General features: G+C 39.1%; 1 protein-coding gene across 6 annotated transcripts in view; it reads left to right on the top strand.

Moving 5' to 3' along the window:
- The window catches only part of STIM1 (stromal interaction molecule 1), a 196,241-nt gene that overhangs the window by 46,859 nt on the left and 129,898 nt on the right, over positions 1 to 19,484 (top strand). The window contains exon 1 of one of the 6 annotated variants that reach the window (XM_057747446.1): positions 871 to 914. The exons of the other annotated variants lie outside the window; for them this stretch is intronic. Coding sequence (XP_057603429.1) covers positions 886 to 914 — 29 coding nt within the window. The 5' untranslated portion in view covers positions 871 to 885. Of the gene's footprint in view, positions 1 to 870; positions 915 to 19,484 lie in introns of those variants that run through there. 6 annotated transcript variants of the gene reach the window in all.

The following is a 19,484-nucleotide window of genomic DNA, read 5'->3' as shown; positions in this document are numbered from 1 at the left end:
CTCCCCCCCGGGTCCTCAAGTCTGTTCTCTACATCTGCATCTTTATTCTTGCCCTGCCACTAGGTTCATCAGTACCATTTTTCTAGATTCCATAGATATGCGTTAGCATATGGTATTTGTTTTTCTTTTTCTGCCTTACTTCACTCTGCATGACAGACTCTGGGTCCATCCACCTCACTACAAATAACTCAATTTCATTCCTTTGTATGGCTGAGCAATATTCCATTGTATATATGTGCCACATCTTCTTTATCCATTCATCTGTTGATGGGCATTTAGGTTGCTTCCACATACTGGCTATTATAAATAGTGCTCAGGAGCTTTTCTAGATACAGCTAAACATTAGATGCAATTCTAATGCTTACCACAACTCCAAGAAATAAGTATTGTCACCATTATCTGGATGTGGAAACAGACAAGTTAAGAAGTATATAGCTAGTTAGTGGTGGAGCCACAGTTTCAGCCTGGGTCTGTGAAACTATAAGGTGTACTCTTTCTGCTCCACAGTGCTGTTTTTTCCATTAGGAGCTCAATGTGGAGACTCTAAAGAGGGCTGGAAGGGAGAGTAGGCATGGATGGGCCACAGGGACAACGGTAGATTTCTGAAATTGGTCCTAGCCTGGAGGGAACATGACTTAATCTCTGGGATGAAGGAGAAAGGTCTTGGTCTGGCCTTGCCCTGCCTTCTCTCTGCTTAGCCAAGGCTTTGGTGACTGCAGGATTTCATTTTATTTTTCTCCATCTTTCTGTAACTTCCTACCAGGGCCTCTGAGGTCCCAGCTGCTGCCTGTTATTGACCGTTTACAGAGAAAAAGAATCCACCTCTAAGCCCATAGGGCTTATCCTTTCTGACAAGCTACCTGCGAGGGATTGCTGAACTGTAGGATGGCCCTCTCTCTGGCACAGGGCATATGGTAGGCTTCTTCCTGAGAAATATTTCTATTTGAAATGAATAATTTTGGATCGGTAGAAAGAGCAAAACACTGAAAATTAGAAGACACGATTTCCAGCCTAAGTGATCGCCCAGGTTATTTTGGACAAGTCACTTCCCCCTTTTGTGTACTTACTTGACATGAAGTAGGGCCTGTCTTATTCATCCCTGTATCCCACATACTTGGCACGTGGCCTGACGGAAAATGTGGCCTGAGTAAGTTTATATGGAGTAAGTTAATTTGCTCATCTGTTAAACAAGGGAATTGGACCTTTCGATTTCTAAAAGTCATTCCAATTCTGTGTGTTGCTCTATGAAGATTTATATGCTTTAATTATAAAATAATTAGTATTGTCATTTATTTAGCACCTACTTTTTGCCCAGGCACTGTATGAGGCTCTTTACACATTTATTTTATTTTTTAAAAAATTAATTAATTAATTTAAAAATTTTATTTATTTTGGCTGCATTGGGTCTTTGTTGCTGTGCGCAGGCTTTATTTTGTTGCAGCAAGCAGGGTCTACTCTTCATTGTGGTGCAGAGGCTTCTCCTTGTGGTGACTTCTCTTCCTGCGGAGCATGGGCCCTAGAGCACGTGGGCTTCAGTAGTTGTGGCTCATGGGCTCTAGAGCACAGGCTCAGTAGTTGCGGCACACGGGCTTAGTTGCTCTGTGGCATGTGGGATCTTCCCAGACCAGGGATCGAACCCGTGTCCCCTGCATTGGCAGGCGAATTCTTAACCACTGCACCACCAGGGAAGTCCCATATTTACTTTACTGAGATGACTTTTTAAACTTAAAATTTTTGTCTGGTCCTTTGGAGATACTGTGGTCCCTTGGATAGTAAACTCCATGAGGACAGTATCTGCCTGTCTCTAGTGCTAAACACAGTCCTGGGCATGTGATGAATACTTGGTAAATGTTTGTTGAGCAAATGAATGAATGGATGTCTTATCATTACAACAATCCTGTAACATAGGTAGTATTAGCCCCATCTTACAGATTAGAAAATTGAGGTTTAAAGGTTATAGAACTAATAAGTGGCTAAGATGGAAGATTCAAACTCAATGCTGTCTAACTCTAAAATTGGTACCTTGGGACTTCCCTGGTGGTCCAGTGGGTAAGACTCCATACTCCCAATGCAGGGGGCCTGGGTTTAATGCCTGGTCAGGGAACTGGATCCCACATGCCGCAACTAAGAGTTCTCATGCTGCAACTAAAAGATCCTGAGTGCTGCAACTAAGACCCGATGCAGCCAAATAAATAAATAAATAATAAAAATAAAAATAAAATAAAATAAAATAGGTGTCTTTACCACTTAACACCACAATGCCTCCACTTATCTAGTGTTTTAATTGAAAATTTGAAAGGAGGGAAGGGAGTTGAGGAATTGGGGATGGGGTTAGAGATTGGGCACTGAAGTTTAAATATTCATGGTAAGTGTTGACAAGTATTTCTAGCACCTTAAGAAACAAAGCGATTATAATAGCAGTTACTGTTCACTGAGTAATTCATTTATTGAGTAATAAATGAATGGCATTTAAAAGCCACTTTAATGGTTTTAATTATCATCTGTTAATTGACAACTCTCAAATTTGTATGTCTAGCTCAGATGTCTCCTCTAAACTTTAACCTTGTGTATCCGACCCCTTCGTTGACATTTTAGATGTCTAACTGGCATTTTAATTTAACAAGTTTGCACTTAACATTCACTCTGTCAGCAGATCCTATTGGTTCGACCTTTAAAATACATCAACAGTGTGGATACTTTTCATTGCTTCTGCTGCTACCACCTTGATCTGAGCTACCATTGTTTCTTGCCTGGAGAAATAATAGCCACTTGATTAGTTTCCCTGCTTCTGCCCTTGCCTGCCTACAGTTGTTCTAAAAAGAGCAGCCAGAGCAATCCTTTCAAAATATAAATCCAGTCATAGAGATCAGAATCGTTTAGTGGCCTCCCATATTCCTCAAAGAACAAGACGAAGTCCTTAGAGTGACTTGGCTCCCAGTTACCTGGCTTGTCCTTATCTCCTGTCTGCCTGCTCACCCTGCCCCATGGGCTTCCTCACTCTCTTTTGAAGAAGGTAGATACGCTCGTGCCTCCTTTGCATTTGTTCTTCCCTCTTTCTCCACTGCGTGTCTTATTAGCTCATTTCCTTCAGCTCCTTTGTTCAAATGTCATATTCTCAGTGAGGCCTTCTTCAATCATTCTGTTTAAAAATAACAAACTCTCCCCATAGCACATCTCAACCTCTATCTCTGCTTAATTTTTCTCCATAGCATTTATCATCCTCTCACATATTTATTTGTCAGGCCCTTTACTTTGCCCCCTACTCCCTGTTAGCTCAGTAAGAGCAGTGATTTTTGTTCACTGCTAAGTCCTTAGTGCCTAGAACACTGACTGGCACATAACATATACTTAGTAAATATTTGTTGAATGAAATATTTTGGGCCAGGTATACTGGTAGATGCTTTATATATATTTGTTGACTTTTCTTTGCAGCAACCCTGTAAGATATTCTCATTTTATAAACGAGGAAAGTTATGTGCCTAGGATTGCATGGCTAGAAAGCTGTAAAGCCTAGGTTTGTTCCACTTAAAACATTGCCAGACTCAAATAAAATATTTTAGAAGGATGGAGTCTAAATATTATTTCTTTGCTTCTGAATGGAGTGTTTAAACCACAGGCCTAGAAACCAGAAGAAAAGCAAAGTGCAGATGCCCAAATTGGGCATTGTTCATTCACTCACATGGAAACGCACTGATATTTGTGGTGATGCCACAGTTAGAAGCTTAAAAAACCTGGAAAAAGGTTTTTTGTGTGAGACCTTCCTGTGCACCATTTGACACACCTTAGGCTTGTATATACAGAAAGTCAGAAGAGTTTTGTAATAATTTGGAAAACTTTTCTCCCCTACTCCCCAGGAAAGACCTTCTTTCCCTACTTTGGAATAACATTAAGGTTACTTTGGGCCAGTTGCCTCACATCACTTTTCTTTCCTGAGGTTTAATGTCACTGAAGGTCAGAGTGGAAACCATCTTCAGGGTATTCTGTAGCATGACTTTCTTTGTGGTGTGGTGATTGGGAAGGCCTAGATCAGAGCTATTCTCAGAGTAAGATGAGGCTGAAGTCAGAGATATCTCCAGGGTAAAATGTGCCTGGGTTCAAATGCCATGCTAATAGTGGTACATCATTCTTTCAGAAAAGAAGCCGAGGGAGAATAAGACCAGGAGCTAACCCCTCAGCTGGCTGGTATAGTAGATCTCTCTCCTAGGTCTCAGGTGCCTGTAACTTTTTCCCCAGATTTAAAAAAATTGTGGCAAAATAACATGAAATTTACCATCTTAATCATTTTTAAAGTATATAGTCTAGAGGTATTAAATACGTTCATAATGTGCAGTCACCATCATCATCCATCTCCATGACTCTTCTCATCTTGTAAAATGGAAACTATGTACCCATTTAAACAGTAACTCCCCATTCCTGCTTCTCCCTAGCCCCTGGCAACCACCATTCTGCTTTCTGTCTCTATGGTTTTGATTATGTACTGTAAAAACCACATACCAGTAACTTTGGGGTGAGAGACGTGGTGAAGCCCTGGGCTTATAGGAGGCCCAGATAGAGGCAGCAGAAGCAGATTACTGAGGGTAAAGCTCTTCTCAGTAACATGACAGAAGTAGAAGAGGAGAAGGTGGAAAAAAGTCATCCTGTGGTATGATATGGTCAGTGACATATCCAGAGGACAGTGAATAGTGAAGTGTGGATCAGAGTGGTCCCCAGGGTAAAATGAGACTGGGATCAGAGCCGTTCCCAGGGAGTAATGAAAATAGGATGAGAACTTTCTCCAGGGTAACATAAGTCTGGGGGAAAAGTGTATGGGGGTGACAACACCATTCCCAGGGTGAGAGAAAGAAAATAGCATGTCAGAGCAGTCTCAAGTAGCAAGGGAAACATAATGAGAGGAAAGAATTTTAGGGCAACGTGTTTAGGAGATGAGGGTAGGGAACAGGCAGATGCCAGATTGTAGAGAGTCTTGTATGTCATATTAAGGATTTGAAACTTTATTCTTTGGGCAATGCAGAGCCACTGAAAAGTTTTAAATAAGAGATAGACTTGGTCACATTTGCTTCTGGTCACTATGCCCTGTGTTCCCAGGGGAGGTGAGGTCAGGAAAGGCTAGGAGAGAGCGTGCCTAGGACTCTAGGCAGCTGTGTGCTGAAAGCAACAGGTATCTGGTGTATCAGTCTGAGCAGAGATGCCTGAGGAGTGAGTGGAGCCTGACCACAGTGAAACACAGAGGCTTTCCTGGACCTTGTCAAAAACTAAGAACTTTGGTGATTGCACAATATTGGGAATATACTAAATGCCACGGAACTGTTCATTTAAAAATGGTTAATATTATGTTATGTTGATTTCACCTCCATAAAAAAGCAAACAAAACTAAGAACCTCATCCTGCCTCAGTCTTTGAAGGACTCGGCCTGGGGTTCTGTTACTGCCTTTCTTCTGTAAGGGCTTGGCTTATCGGTGGTAGTACTGGGGAGTGAAGGATAGGACTAGGCATAGCCGCAGGGATGTGAGCCAACGCATGTTCTTTTTCTGTGCATGCTTCCTCTAGGCTGCCGCAGTCATCTTTCTAACAGGTCAATCTAACCACGGCCCTTCCCTGCTAAGAAGTTGCTTTCCCATTCCCTACATATTATAAAATCCAAGGTTTGGATTGAATCTGGTTTCATGGCATTCCGTGATCTGGCTCCTGCATATTGTCTCTTCAGTAAATATCTTGCATGTTTTTATTCATGCTTTACATATCTTTCTACCTTTTCTGTCTGGTAAACTCATTTTTCTATACTCCGCTCCAGGGTTACCACTTTTTTTGAAGTCTTCTCGGTTCTCCGTGCCCATAGGCAGACAGTCCATTCCAGTGTTATTCTTCCATTAAATTTTTTAAAATAAATTATTTTTTTATTTTATTGGCCGTGTTGGGTCTTTTTTTTGCTGTGTGCAGGCTTTCTTTAGTTGCGGTGAGTGGGGGCTACTCTTCGTTGTGGTGCATGGGCTCCTCATTGCCGTGGCTTCTCTTGTTGTGGAGCATGGGCTCTAGGCATGTGGCTTCAGTAGTTGTAGCACATGGGCTCAATAGTTGTGGCTCACGGGCTCTAAAGCACAGACTCAATAGTTGTGGCTCACGGGCTTAGTTGCTCCGCGGCATGTGGGATTTTCCTGGAGCAGGGATCGAAGCCGTGTCCCCTGCATTGGCAGGCAGATTCTTAACCACTGTGCCACCTAGGGAGCCCCTTCCATTAAATTTTATATGTCTCTCTGTTAATTATCTCATTGCATTGTGATTGCTTTGTGTGTGATTGCCACACAGATTGGGAGTTTTTCAAAGACAGGTGCCCTACAAGTTTTTTTCTGTACCCCTGTCCCGGTATTGCATGGAGATAGCTCTCAGTGTTTCTTTCTTTTTCCTTCTTTTTTAAAAAAAATATTAAAAATTTTTTTTTAAGTGAATGGTTTAAAAAAATTTTTTTTAAAAATATTATTTATTTGGTTGCACCTGGTCTTAGTAGTGGCAGGTGGGCTCCTTTGTTGTGGCATGCATGCGGGATCTAGTTCCCTGACCAGGGATCAAACCCAGGGCCCCCGCATTGGGAGTGCAGAGTCTTATCCACTGAGCCACTTGGAAAGTCTCTTTTTCTTTCTTTAAAACAAGCATTGACTTCTACACTGTAAATTTCCAGTGACAAAAGGCAAAAAATAGGCTACATTGGCATTGGTCATTACAGTGAGGCTAACAGGGGGCATCAATCCATAACTGTCTTGCATTTCTTTTCTTTTCTTTCCACCCTAGCCAGGAGGTTCCACTGAACAATAACTGCAGACCTCAGGGTAGCTGGGCTTAAGAATAAGTTCTTTGTTTAATCAGACAAATAATTAAAAAAAAAAAGTATTTGAAGAGTATGGCAGAGACTGTTAATTGTCTTTGCCAATATTGACTCTCATTTTTTTTTTTTTTTTTTTTGGCTGCTCCACGCGACATGCAGGATCTTAGTTCCCTGACCAGGGATTGAACCTGTGCCCGTGGAGTCCTAACCGCTGGACCACCAGGGAATTCCCTCTCGTTCTTTTTTTAGTGATAGAATGCCTGAGTTTTAGCAAGGCACATAGCTGCCCAGCCTCTTTTGCAGCTAAGTGTGGCCACATGTCTAAGTTCTCATCGGTGGGATCTAAAGTGGAAGTGATGCATCTACCACTTCTGGGGTAAGGTGCTTGAGCAGACTGGGTGAGTACTTCTCTTGCCCCCTTTCTCCTTCCTGCTAGCTGGGAGAAGGTGAGAGTATAGCACTATTTTTGGTCCCAGAGATAGAAGCATCATGTTGAGTGAGGATGGCAAAGTTCCACTTAGCCCCAGACTGCTCACTACCAAACTATTATACGAGAGAGAAAGAAACTTCTCTTTGGTTTAATTACTCTGGGCAGGGGTCTCTTAGTTTCACCAGCTTTACCTGTACCCTCACCAATACAGGGAGGCTTCCAGGTGCTGCCACATCTTACTGCTGTTCCTGGAGATCTCTTAGACTATTCACTGGATTCTTGACCATTTTTTGCCTTGCTTTACCGCTTAGCCCTAATTCTCGCTTCCCAGATGATCGCTTGAGTTCTCTGATGTACTTTTAAAACATTTATTGAGGTGAAAGTCACATAACATAAAATTAACCATTTTAAATCAAACAGTTCAGTGGCATTTGGTACATGTGCAATGTTGTACAACCACCACCTCTATCTGGTTCCAAAACATTTCCATTACTCCACAGTAAAACACTTTACCAATTAAGCAGTTTCTCGTCATTTCCCTCTCCCCCAGGCAGCCATCAATCTGCATTCTGCCTGTATGGATTTACCTATTCTGGATATTTTATATTGTATAAAATATATATACAATATATATTATATGGAGTCATACAATATGTGACCTTTTGTGTCTGGCTTCTTTAACTTAGCATAATATTTTGTAGCATGTGTCAGTACATCATTCTTTTTTTAAAGTGTTTTTTTAAATTGTTGTTGTAATAAAATGTATAGCGTAAAATTAGCCATTTTAACCATTTTAAGTGTGTAATTCTGTGGCAATAATTACATTCACACTGTTGTGCAACCATTACCACTATCTATTTCCAAAACTTTTTCATCATCCCAGATAGAAACTCTCTACCCATTAAGCAATAACTCCCCATTTCCCCCTCCTCCTAGATCCTGTTAAACTATAATCTACTTTCTGTCTTCATGAATTTGTCTATTCTAGGTATTTCATATAAGTAGAATCATACAATATTTGTCATTTTGTGTCTGGCTTATTTCACTAAGCATAATGTTTATAAGGTTCATCCATGTTGCAGTATGTACCAGCAAACTTCGTTCCTTTTTATGGCTGGACAATACCACAATTTGTTTATTCATTCATCTGGTGATAGACGCTTTGGCTGTTGCTACTTTTTGGCTATTGTGAATAGTGCTGCTATGGACATGCGTGTACGTGCACTTGTTTGAGTACCAGTTTTCAATTCTTTTGGCTATATACCTAGGAATGGAATTGTGGGGTTATATGGTCATTCTCTGTTTATCTTTTTGAGGGACTGCCAAACTGTTTTCCACAGCAGCGGCACCATTTTACATTCCCATCAGCAATATTTAAGGGTTCCATTTCTCTACATCTTTGCCAACACGTGTTATTTTTCGGTTTGTGTGTTTGTTTTAGTTACAGCTCTCCTGGTGGGTGGGAAGTGACATCTTATTGTGGTTTTGATTTGCGTTTCCCTAATGCTAACGATGGTGAGCATCCTTCCACATACTTGTTGGCCATGTATATTTCTTCTTTGGAGCGATGTTTGTTCCTGTTCTTTGTTTAAAATTAGGTTGTTTGTCTTTTTGTTGTTGAATTGTTAGAATTCTTTATGTATTCTGAATGCTAGACCCTCATCAGATAGATGGTGTGCAAATATTCCTTCCTATTCTGTAGGTTGATTTTTCACTTTCTTGATAATGTTCTTTGATGCACAGTAGTTTTTAGTTTTTATGGAGTCACATTTGTCCATGTTTTCTTTTGTTGCTCATTGCTTTTTGTGTCATATCTAAGAATCCACTGCCAAATCTAAGCTAGTGAAGATTATCCCTTTGTTTTCTTCTAAGAGTTTTATGGTTTTAGCGCTTGGGTTGTTGATCCATTTTGAGTTAATTTTTGTGTATAGTGTGAACCTAATGCATTTTTAAACCCTTGAATGTATGCTGTTTGGTTTTTCCCAGTCAGTAATAATTTTTGGATCTTCAGATTCCAGTAGTTACAGAAATTGTATTAGTTGCTGTTGGCTGGATTGAAGCTTCTCATCATGGGTGCGTCTTAGAAGTCATTTCTTCTTCCTCAGGTCCTATCTATTGATGTGCATTTGATAGTTCTATGGCTACTTTGAGAGTAAGGCTACTGACTTTCAGTGTTGCCAGTCAGATGAGTAACACACCTTTATGTGCAGGCAGTGGGATACTATGCTATGAGCTTGTCTATATTTCAGGCTATGGGGAAAGGGAGCAGGGCGAGGCCTGATTGTAACATGGCAAAGCTGCCAGAGGGGTCAGGGAAACAATGCTGTCAGGTAGCAAGTCTGTACTGAGCCCAGTCAGGTTCCCAGCCTTGTGCATGGCTTGCCAAGAACTGTGCAAAGCAGTAATGAGTAGTAAAGAGGTATAATTTGGAGACAGAAGCCTTGATTTCAAATTGGATGACTTTAAGTTAGTCACTTCTCTCTGAGCCTGAGTGTCTTCAAATATATAGTGTGAATGCTGACCTCACAGGGTTGTTTTGTTTTTTGGAGATCAGTTAAGATTATCAATGGAAACTGTAAAATACTATGCACTTTCGGGAATGTACTGTGGAGTCAAGGAGAAGACTAACTCTCCTGGAAGCTTTTTTTTTTTTTTTTTTGATTCTTTTTCCAACTGTGATTTACAGTAAAGGTTTGAGGTTTATTGACCAGATGGATGTTTTTCAGGGTTTTTTTGCAAATAATTTTACATTTGTCGTGACTCTTTTGCAAGTGACAGCAATACAGGTCAGACTGACTTAAGAGAGGGACTTACAACTGAAGTAACTGAAAAGCCTAGAAGTAGATTTACCTTTAGACACAGCAAGATCTAGAGACTTGAATGATGTTATTTGGACCTAATCTCTCTCTTCTTGCCTCTGCTTTTCTTTGTTTTGGTGTTAGGTAGGCTCCTCTCATGTGGTGGCAAAGATAGTTATCGGCTTTGGGTGTGTAATCTACCAGCTAAGCAAATACTATTGGAAAGATAACACCTCTTTCGATGGTGCTGGCAGTCTGGGTATGATTTTGGCTTGGGTCATGTGCCCACCCTGAAGTATCACCATGGCTGGAAGAATGCTGGACTTTCGTTGGCCAACAGTTATATTCTACTCATGGAACTCAGGGATGAGGGTCAGCTCCCCTGGAATCTTGTGGACTGAGAGCAGGGAAGGGGTGGTTCCCTTAGGGAAAATCAAGGTGCATGTACTTAAAGAGGGCTTGGAAGGTAGGGAGATAGTTAAATCATCAAAAAATTCATAGATGTCTGCTACATAATTGAGCCATTTTTTTTTTTAAGTGTGCTCCCAGTATTTAAAATTCAGCAAAGTAGAGTTGCTCTGCTTGAAGATATTGCCAAGGAACCTGAGTGGGAGCAGGGGTCTGCAGAGTATAATTTGAAAACTGCTAGTTTGTCCAATAAATATTTGTTTGAGGTGTTGTAGTCCCTGTATCCTTTCTTCCTATCTTTCTGGCTTTATGTAGAAGAGATTGTGTTTTCTTTCAAATCTGGAAGAGTGAGGTAAGTAGCAGAGCCAGTTATTGCCTTGGGTTGAAGATGTCAAGGACGTTGCTTAGCCTGGACACCAAACTGTGCTTTTTTTATTTTTTTAAGTTACCATGAGCCTTTTGAATTTAAATAGCGACTCCTAGAGAACAGGAAGAAGTGGCTTTACAGTGTATTGGTAAATGTGAGTGATGAAATATGTTTGTATCCTAAGCATTTTGCAAGGGCTCAGTATGCTGGAATGTGTAGCGCCATGAGCTAGATTCTGTATTGTAAATTGAGTGAGGGTGAAAGCGGCCCTCATACATTAGCCAACTCATCGGGCAGCCAGGAACTGTTTGATTTTTCTTTTTTTTTAATGTGATAAAATTCACATGGCATAAAAGTTGCCATCTTAAAGTGTACAATTCAGTGATTTTTAACAATTTTGTGCAACTATCTCCACTATCTAATTCCAGAACATTTTCATCATCCTCAAAAGAAATGGTGTTACCCATTAAGCAGTCACTCCCTATTCTCTAGTCCCTGGCAACCACTAATCTACTTTCCATCTCTGTGGATTTGCCTATTCTAGACATTTCATAAAAATGGCATCATGTCTGGCTTCTTTCACTTAGTGTAATGTTAACATATATTTATCTAATTACTTTCTTATGATACTTTTTAGAAGTAGAATTATCCCACAGACCTATCCTCAAATGTATAATTGGGATGGACATAACAGTTGGAGTAGCACCCACATCAGATCCTTGACCTGTCAAATAAGAGCTATCATAGTGGAGAAGGCCAAGAGGAAGCTTTTGAAACTGTTGCTTACTCCTCTGGCCAAGATAGTGAATCAAAACCAATATCACCTTCTGCGAGGGATGGTGGAGATTAGTGCTACCCTTCAGTATCTTAAGAATGCAGCAGTGGTGGTTCCTATTATGTCTACATGTAATTCATTAGTCTGCCTTCACTGAAAAAGTGGATGGGTTCTGGAGAACGTAGATTTCAGCAAGTTTAATTTAGAAGCCCCAATTATGACTACTGTGATGGATATGGTATCTTTGTTAGAGCAGATTAATATGGTATGTGGGCATTGGTTTGGTGAATGTCTTCTTTTCTGTCTCAGTCAGAAAAAAAGGCCAAAAACAGTTCGCATTCATGTGGAATAGATATCATTACACTTTCATAGTTTTGCTGAGGGCTTGTGTAAACACTTCCACTCCTCTTCCTCTTCTTCTTTCAAATATTTATTTATTTATTTAGGCTGCACCGGGACTTAGTTGAGGCACGCAGGATCTTCGTTGCAGCATTCGGGCTCTTTAGTTGTGGCACGCAGGCTCTTTAGTTGTGGCACGCAGGCTCTTTAGTTGTGTCATGCAGGCTCTTTATTTGTGGCATGAGAACTCTTAGTTGTGACATGAAGATGGGATCTTGTTCCCTGACCAGGGATTGAACCCGGGCCCCCTGCATTGAGACCGTGGAGTCTTAGCCACTGGACCACCAGGGAAGTCCCCCACTCTTCTACTCTTTGTCATAATATAGTCAGAAGAGACTTGGACCATCTGGCCATCTCCTAGAACATCACTCTGATCTGTGATACTGATGACATGCTAATCAGCATGAGCAAGAGGAGGTTAGCACATGGAGGCCTTGGTAAGATACCTGTGCTCCACAGTGGGTACTGCTATATTCTTTGCCAAAGTAAGTGTATTTGGTTTTAAAGTATGTCCACAAATGGTTTGATACTGCACCCATCAAGAGGTGGAACCTAATTCTTCTCCCCTTTGACTCAGCTAGACCCTGGTAACTCAATTCTAGTAAGTAGAATAAAGTAAAAGTGATGGTGTTTGACTTCAGTGACTAGGTCATAAAAGGTACTACTGTTTATCTGTTTTACTGTCCCTTGGATCAATCACTCTGTTGGAAGCCCACCTATATATTGTGAGGACACTCAAGCAGGCTATGGAGAAGCCCACATGGTGAAGAACTGAGGCTTCCTGACCACACCCAGCACTGACTTGCTAGGAGTGTGAGTGAGCCATTTTGGAAGCAGATCCTCCAGCCCCAGTCAAGTCTTCAGTGGCCATAGCCTTTTATGAACCTTATGCAAGATCTGAGCCAGAACCACCTAGTTAAGCCACTCTGTCCCTTACCCTCAGAAATTATAAGATGATAAATGTTTATCTTTTTAAGCAACTTAGTTTTAGGGTATTTATTATACAACAGGAGATACTAATACACAGTTCCACAAGCTGTGTGTGAATTCTAGTTTTTGACATCCCTTACAACATCTAGTATTTCCCTGTTTTTGTCATTTTAGCCATTCTGGTTGGTGTATAGTGTTCTCACATTGTGGTTTTAATTTGTGTTTCCCCAATAACTAATGAAGTAGAGCATCTTTTCATTCATATATACCTATATACATTATACCTATACATTATATAGGTATATATGAATACTGTGTGTGTATATATACATACATACATACATGTACCTACATACACAGTCTGGATTTATTATTTTGTCAAGTGTTCAAGTGTATTGCCCATTTTTCTGTTGGGTTGCTTGCTATTTTCTGATTGGTTTGTAGGAATTCTTCATGTATTCTGGATACAAGTCCTTTGTCTTATAGGTTTTGTGAATGTCTTTTCTCAGTTTATCAACTTTTCCCTTCATGTTTAGCCCTTTTGGTGTCCTGTTCAAGAAAACTTTGCCTACTCCAAGATCATGAATGTGTTCTCCTATTTTCTTATTTAAAAGCTTTATTGTTTTACCTTTTATGTTAGATCTGCAGTGCATTTGAAATTAATTTTTTTTGTGATGGTGTGAGATAGTGAGTCAAGGTATATTTTCCCCCCTGTATGGATATCCAGTTGATCTAATACTATTTGTTGAAAAGGTCATTCTTTCCCTTCTGTGCTGTAGTGTCACCTTTAAGTCAGGTGACCATTATGTGTGAAAGTGTTTCTGGACCCGATTCTATTCTGTTGGCCATTTTTTTATATCCTTGCATTGATACTACACTGTCTTAATTACTATTACAATAGGTTTGATAGTATTTGGTAGTGTAGGTTTTTGTTCAGCTTATTGTTCTTCAAGACTGCCTTGGCTATTCTTGGTCCTTTGTATTGCATGTGAATTTTAGAGTCAGTTTGTCAGTTTCTGCTAAGGAAAAAACCTGTTGTGATTTTGATTGGGTTTGCATTGAATCTGCATATTAATGTGCGAAAACTGACATTTAAGTACCTATAATCTTCCAATTCATGAACATGGTATGTCCCTCTATTTAGGTCTTTAAAATTACTTTTCTATAATAGTCTGTAGGTTTCCTTGTAGTGGTCTTATGTATCTTCCATTAATTTTTTTCCCTGTAGGTATTTGATGTGTTTTTGATGCTATAGTAATGGAACTACTAAATTTTAATGGCCTTTTAAAAAAAATAAATCATTTTAATGAAATTTCTTAGCTCTCAGCACTTATATCTTTTTTGTATCTTTGTTACAATAGCTTGCTTATATGTGATTCAGGAAAAAATTTCCTGTGTAGTGCTGTTTCTTTAATCTTACCCAGAATCCTTTAAAAATTCTAGTTAAATCAGCTGCTTTATCAGTGGTTATAAAGTCGTCTTCCAAAAAAACTTTATTTTTTATTTAGTGTTTTTAAAATAAAACTTTATTTTATTTTATTATTTTTTTTAGCTCTTTATTGGAGTATAAATTGCTTTACACTGTTATGCCAGTTTCTGCTGTACAACAAAGTGAATCAGCTGTATTTATACATATATCCCCATATCCCTTCCCTCCCGCGACTCCTTCCCACCCTCCCATCCCACCCCTCTAAGTCATTATCCATCATTGAGTTGATCTCCCTGTGTTATGCAGCAGCTTCCCACTAGCTAGCTATTTTATATTTGGTAGTGTATATATGTCTATGCTACTCTCTCACTTCATCCCAGCTTCCCCTCCCTGGCCCCCCCCAACCCGTGTCCTCAAGTCCGTTCTCTACATCTGCATCTTTATTCTTGCCCTGTCACTGGGTTCATCAGTACCATTTTTTTAGATTCCATATATATGAGTTAGCATACTGTATTTGTAAAACTTTATTTTATAAAAGAAGTCATACTGTAGGGGATCTTTCTTTCTTTTTTTTTTTTAGGTTAATTTGAGCTTTTATTTGCCAGTGTAACTTAACTAGAGTGGCCTACAAACTTTTTTGATCTAAAAAATGACTTTTACATCACAGTCCAACACACATGTATATAATATGTATACATACATAGAAGTGAAACAAAAGTTTTGACAAAAAAAGTCTACCATGAGTGCTAATGCTTTTGTTTTTAGACTTTTTTTTTTAAAGGAGTTTTAGGTTTACAACAAAATTGACAGAAACACACAGAAATTCCCCTAACCCCTCCCTTCACATGCATAGCCATTATCAACAGTGTTACTTTTTTTTTTTTTTAAATCAAGGACAAACTGCATTGACACATCATAATCACCAAAGTCTGCAGTTCACCTTAGGGTACTCTCTCTCTTTTTTTTTTAAAGCTCTGTATTGGAATATAATTGCTTTACACTCTTGTACCAGCTTTTGAGGTACACCAAAGTGAATCAGCTGTATTTATACATATATCCCCATATCCCCTCCCTCCCACAACTCCCTCCCACCCTCCCTGTCCTGGCCCTCCAAAGCATCATCCATGATCGAGTTGATCTCCCTTTGTTATACAGCAACTTCCCACTAGCTATCTATTTTACATTTGGTAGTGTATCTATGTCTATGCTACTCTCTCACTTTGTCCCAGCTTCCCCTTCACCCCCCGCCCCCCCCCCCAACCCCATGTCCTCAGGTCCATTCTCTGCATCTGCATCCTTATTCTTGCCCTGTCACTGGGTTCATCAGTACCATTTTTTAAGATTCCATATATATGAGTTAGCATACGGTATTTGTTTTTCTCTTTCTGGCTTACTTCGCTCTGTATGACAGTCTCTAGGTCTATCCACCTCATTACATATAGCTCCATTTCATTCCTTTGTATGGCTGAGTAATATTCCATTGTATATATGTGCACATCTTCTTTATCCATTCACCTGTTGATGGGCATTTAGGTGGCTTCCATGTCCTGGCTATTGTAAATAGTGCTGCAATGAACATTACGGTACATGTTTCTTTTTGAATTATGGTTTTCTCTGGGTATATGCCCAGGAGTGGGATTACTGGATCATATGGTGGTTCCATTTTTGGTTTTTTAAGGAATCTCCAAACTGTTTTCCATAATGGCTGTACCAGCTTACAGTCCCACCAACAGTGCAGGAGAGTTCCCTTTTCTCCACATCCTCTCCAGCATTTATTGTTTCTAGATTTTTTGATGATGGCCATTTTGACCGGTGTGCAGTGATACCTCATTGTGGCTTTGACTTGCATTTCTCTAATGATTAGTGATGTTGAGCATCTTTTCATGTGTTTGTTAGCCATCTGCATGTCTTCTTTGGAAAAATGTCTATTTAGGTCTTCTGTCCATTTGTGGATTGGGTTATTTGCTTTTTTGGTATTGAGCTGCATGAGCTGCTTATATATTTTGGAGATTAATCCTTTGTCCGTTGCTTCATTGGCAAGTATTTTCTCCCATTCTGAGGGTTGTCTTCTTGTCTTGTTTATGGTTTCTTTCGCTGTGCAAAAGCTTTTAAGTTTCATTAGATCCCATTTGTGTATTCTTGATTTTGTTTCTGTTATTCTAGGAGGTGGATCAAAAAAGATCTTGCTGTTATTTACGTCAAAGAGTGTTCTTCCTATGTTTTCCTCTAGGAGTTTTATAGTGTCTGGCCTTACCTTGAGGTCTTTAATCCATTTTGAGTTTATTTTTGTGTATGGTGTTAGGAAGTGTTCTAATTTCATTCTTTTACATGTTGCTGTCCAATTTTCCCAGCACCACTTATTGAAGAGGCTGTCTTTTTTCCATTGTATATTCTTGCCTCCTTTGTCAAAGATAAAGTGCCCATATGTGCTTGGATTTACCTCTGAGTTCTCTATTCTGTTCCATTGATCTTCCTTTCTATTTTGTGGCAGTACCATACTGTCTTGATCCCTGTAGGCTTGTAGTATAGTTTGAAGTCAGGAAGGCTAATTCTACCAACTCCATCTTTCCTTCTCAAGATTGATTTGGCTATTCAGGGTCTTTTGCATTTCCATACAAATTGTAAGATTTCTTGTTCTAGTTCTGTGAAAAATGCCATTGGTAATTTGATAGGGATTACGCTGAATCTGTAAATTGCTTTGGATAGCATAGTCATTTTCACAATGTCAATTCGTCTAATCCAAGAACATGGTATATCCCTCCATTTGTTTGTATGATCTTTAATTTCTTTCAACAGTGTCTTATAGTTTTCTGTGTACAGGTCTTTTGCCTCCTTAGGCAGGTTTATTCCTAAGTATTTTATTCTTTTTGCTGCAATGGTAAATGGGAGAGTTTCCTTAATTTCTCTTTCTGCTCTTTTGTTGTCAGTGTATAGGAATGCAAGAGATTTCTGTGCATTAATTTTATATCCTGCTACTTTACTAAATTCATTGATTAGTGCTAGCAGTTTTCTGGTAGAATCTTTAGGGTTTTCTATGTATAATATCATGTCATCTGCAAAGAGTGACAATTTCACTTCTTCTTTTCCAATTTAGATTCCTTTGATTTCACTTTCTTCTCTGATTGCTGTGGCTAAAACTTCCAAAACTATGTTGAATAATAATGGTGAGAGTAGACACCCTTGTCTTGTTCCTGTTCTAAGAGGGAATGCTTTCAGTTTTTCCCCATTTAGAATGATGTTGGCTTTTGGTTTCTCATATATGGCTTTTATGATGTTGAGGTAATTTCCTTCTATGCCCATTTTCTGGAGAGTTTTTATCATAAATGGATGTTGAATTTTGTCAAAAGCTTTTTCTGCCTCTGTTGAGATTATCATGTGGTTTTTATCCTTCAATTTGTTGATATGATATATCACATTGATTGATTTGTGTATATTGAAGAGTCCTTGCATCCCAGGGATAAACCCCACTTGATCATGGTGTATGATTTTTTTAATATGCTGTTGGATTCTGTTAGCTAGTATTTTGTTGAGGATTTTTGCATCTATATTCTTCAGTGATATTGGTCTGCAATTTTCTTTTTTTGTGACATCTTTGTCTGGTTTTGGTATCAGGGTGATGGTGGCCTCATAGAATGAGTTTGGGAGTGTTCTTCCTTCTGCTATATTTTGGAAGAGTTTGAGAAGGATAGGTGTTAGCTCTTCTCTAAATGTTTGATAGAATTTGCCTGTGAATCCATCTGGCCCTGGGCTTTAGTTCATTGGGAGATTTTTAATCACTGCCTCAATTTCCGTACTTGTGATTGGTCTGTTCATATTTTCTATTTCTTCCTGGTTCACTCTTGGAAGATTGTGCTTTTCTAAGAATTTATCCATTTCTTGCAGGTTATCCAATTTATTGGCATATAGTTGCTTGTAGTAGTCTCTCATGATGTTTTGTATTTCTGAGGTGTCCGTTGTTACTTCTCCTTTTTCATTTCTAATTTTGTTGATTTGTGTCTTCTCCCTTTTTTTCCTGATGATTCTGGCTAATGATTTATCAATTTTGTTTATCTTCTCAAAGACCCAGCTTTTAGTTTCATTGATCTTTGCTATTGTTTCCTTCATTTCTTTTTCCTTTATTTCTGATCTGATCTTTATGGTTTCTTTCCTTATGCTCCTTTTGGGGTTTTTTTGGTCTTCTTTCTCTAATTGTTTGAGGTGTAAGGTTAGGTTGTTTATTTGATATTTTTCTTGTTTTTTGAGGTAGGACTGTATTGCTATAAACTTCCCTCTTAGAACTGCTTTTGTTGCATCCCATAGGTTTTGGGTTGTTGTCTTTTCATTGTCATTTGTTTCTAGGTTTATTTTTGATTTCCTCAGTGATTTCTTGGTTGTTTAATAGCATATTGTTTAGCCTCCATGTGTTTGTATTTTTTTACAGTTTTTTTTCCTGTAATTGATATCTAGTCTCATGGCATTGTGGTCAGAGAAAATGCTTGATACGATTTCCATTTTCTTGAATTTACCAAGGCTTGATTTGTGACCCAAGATGTGATCTATCCTGGAGAATGTTCCATGTGCACTTGAGAAGAAAGTGTATTCTGTCATTTTTGTATGGAATGTCCTATAAATATCAATTAAGTTGAGATGGTCTAGTGTGTCATTTAAAGCTTGTGTGTCCTTATTTATTTTCTGCTTGGATGATCTATCCATTGATGTACGTGGGGTATTAAAGTCTCCTGCTATTATTGTGTTACTGTCGATTTCCCCTTTTATGGCTGTTAGCATTTGCCTTTTGTATTGAGGGGCTCCTATGTTGGGTGCATAGATATTTACAATTGTTATATGTTCTTCTTGGATGGATCCCTTGATCATTATGTAGTGTCCTTCCTTGTCTCTTGTAATAGTCTTTACTTTAAAGTCTAATTTGTCTGATATGAGTATTGCTACTCCAGCTTTCTTTTGACTTCCATTTGCATGGAATATCTTTTTCCATCCCCTTTCTTTTAGTCCATATGTGTCCCTTGGTCTGAAGTGGGTTTCTTGTAGACAGCATATGTAAGGCTCTTGTTTTTGTATCCATTCAGCCAGTCTGTGTCTTTTGGTTGGAGCATTTAATCCATTTACATTTAAGGTGATTATTGACATGTAT

The sequence above is a fragment of the Hippopotamus amphibius genome, chromosome 9, assembly GCF_030028045.1.
Source record: "Hippopotamus amphibius kiboko isolate mHipAmp2 chromosome 9, mHipAmp2.hap2, whole genome shotgun sequence".
Classification (NCBI taxonomy): domain Eukaryota; kingdom Metazoa; phylum Chordata; class Mammalia; order Artiodactyla; family Hippopotamidae; genus Hippopotamus; species Hippopotamus amphibius.
The sequence above is the reverse complement of the archived record's forward strand: the minus strand, read 5'-3'. Positions and strand labels throughout refer to the sequence as shown.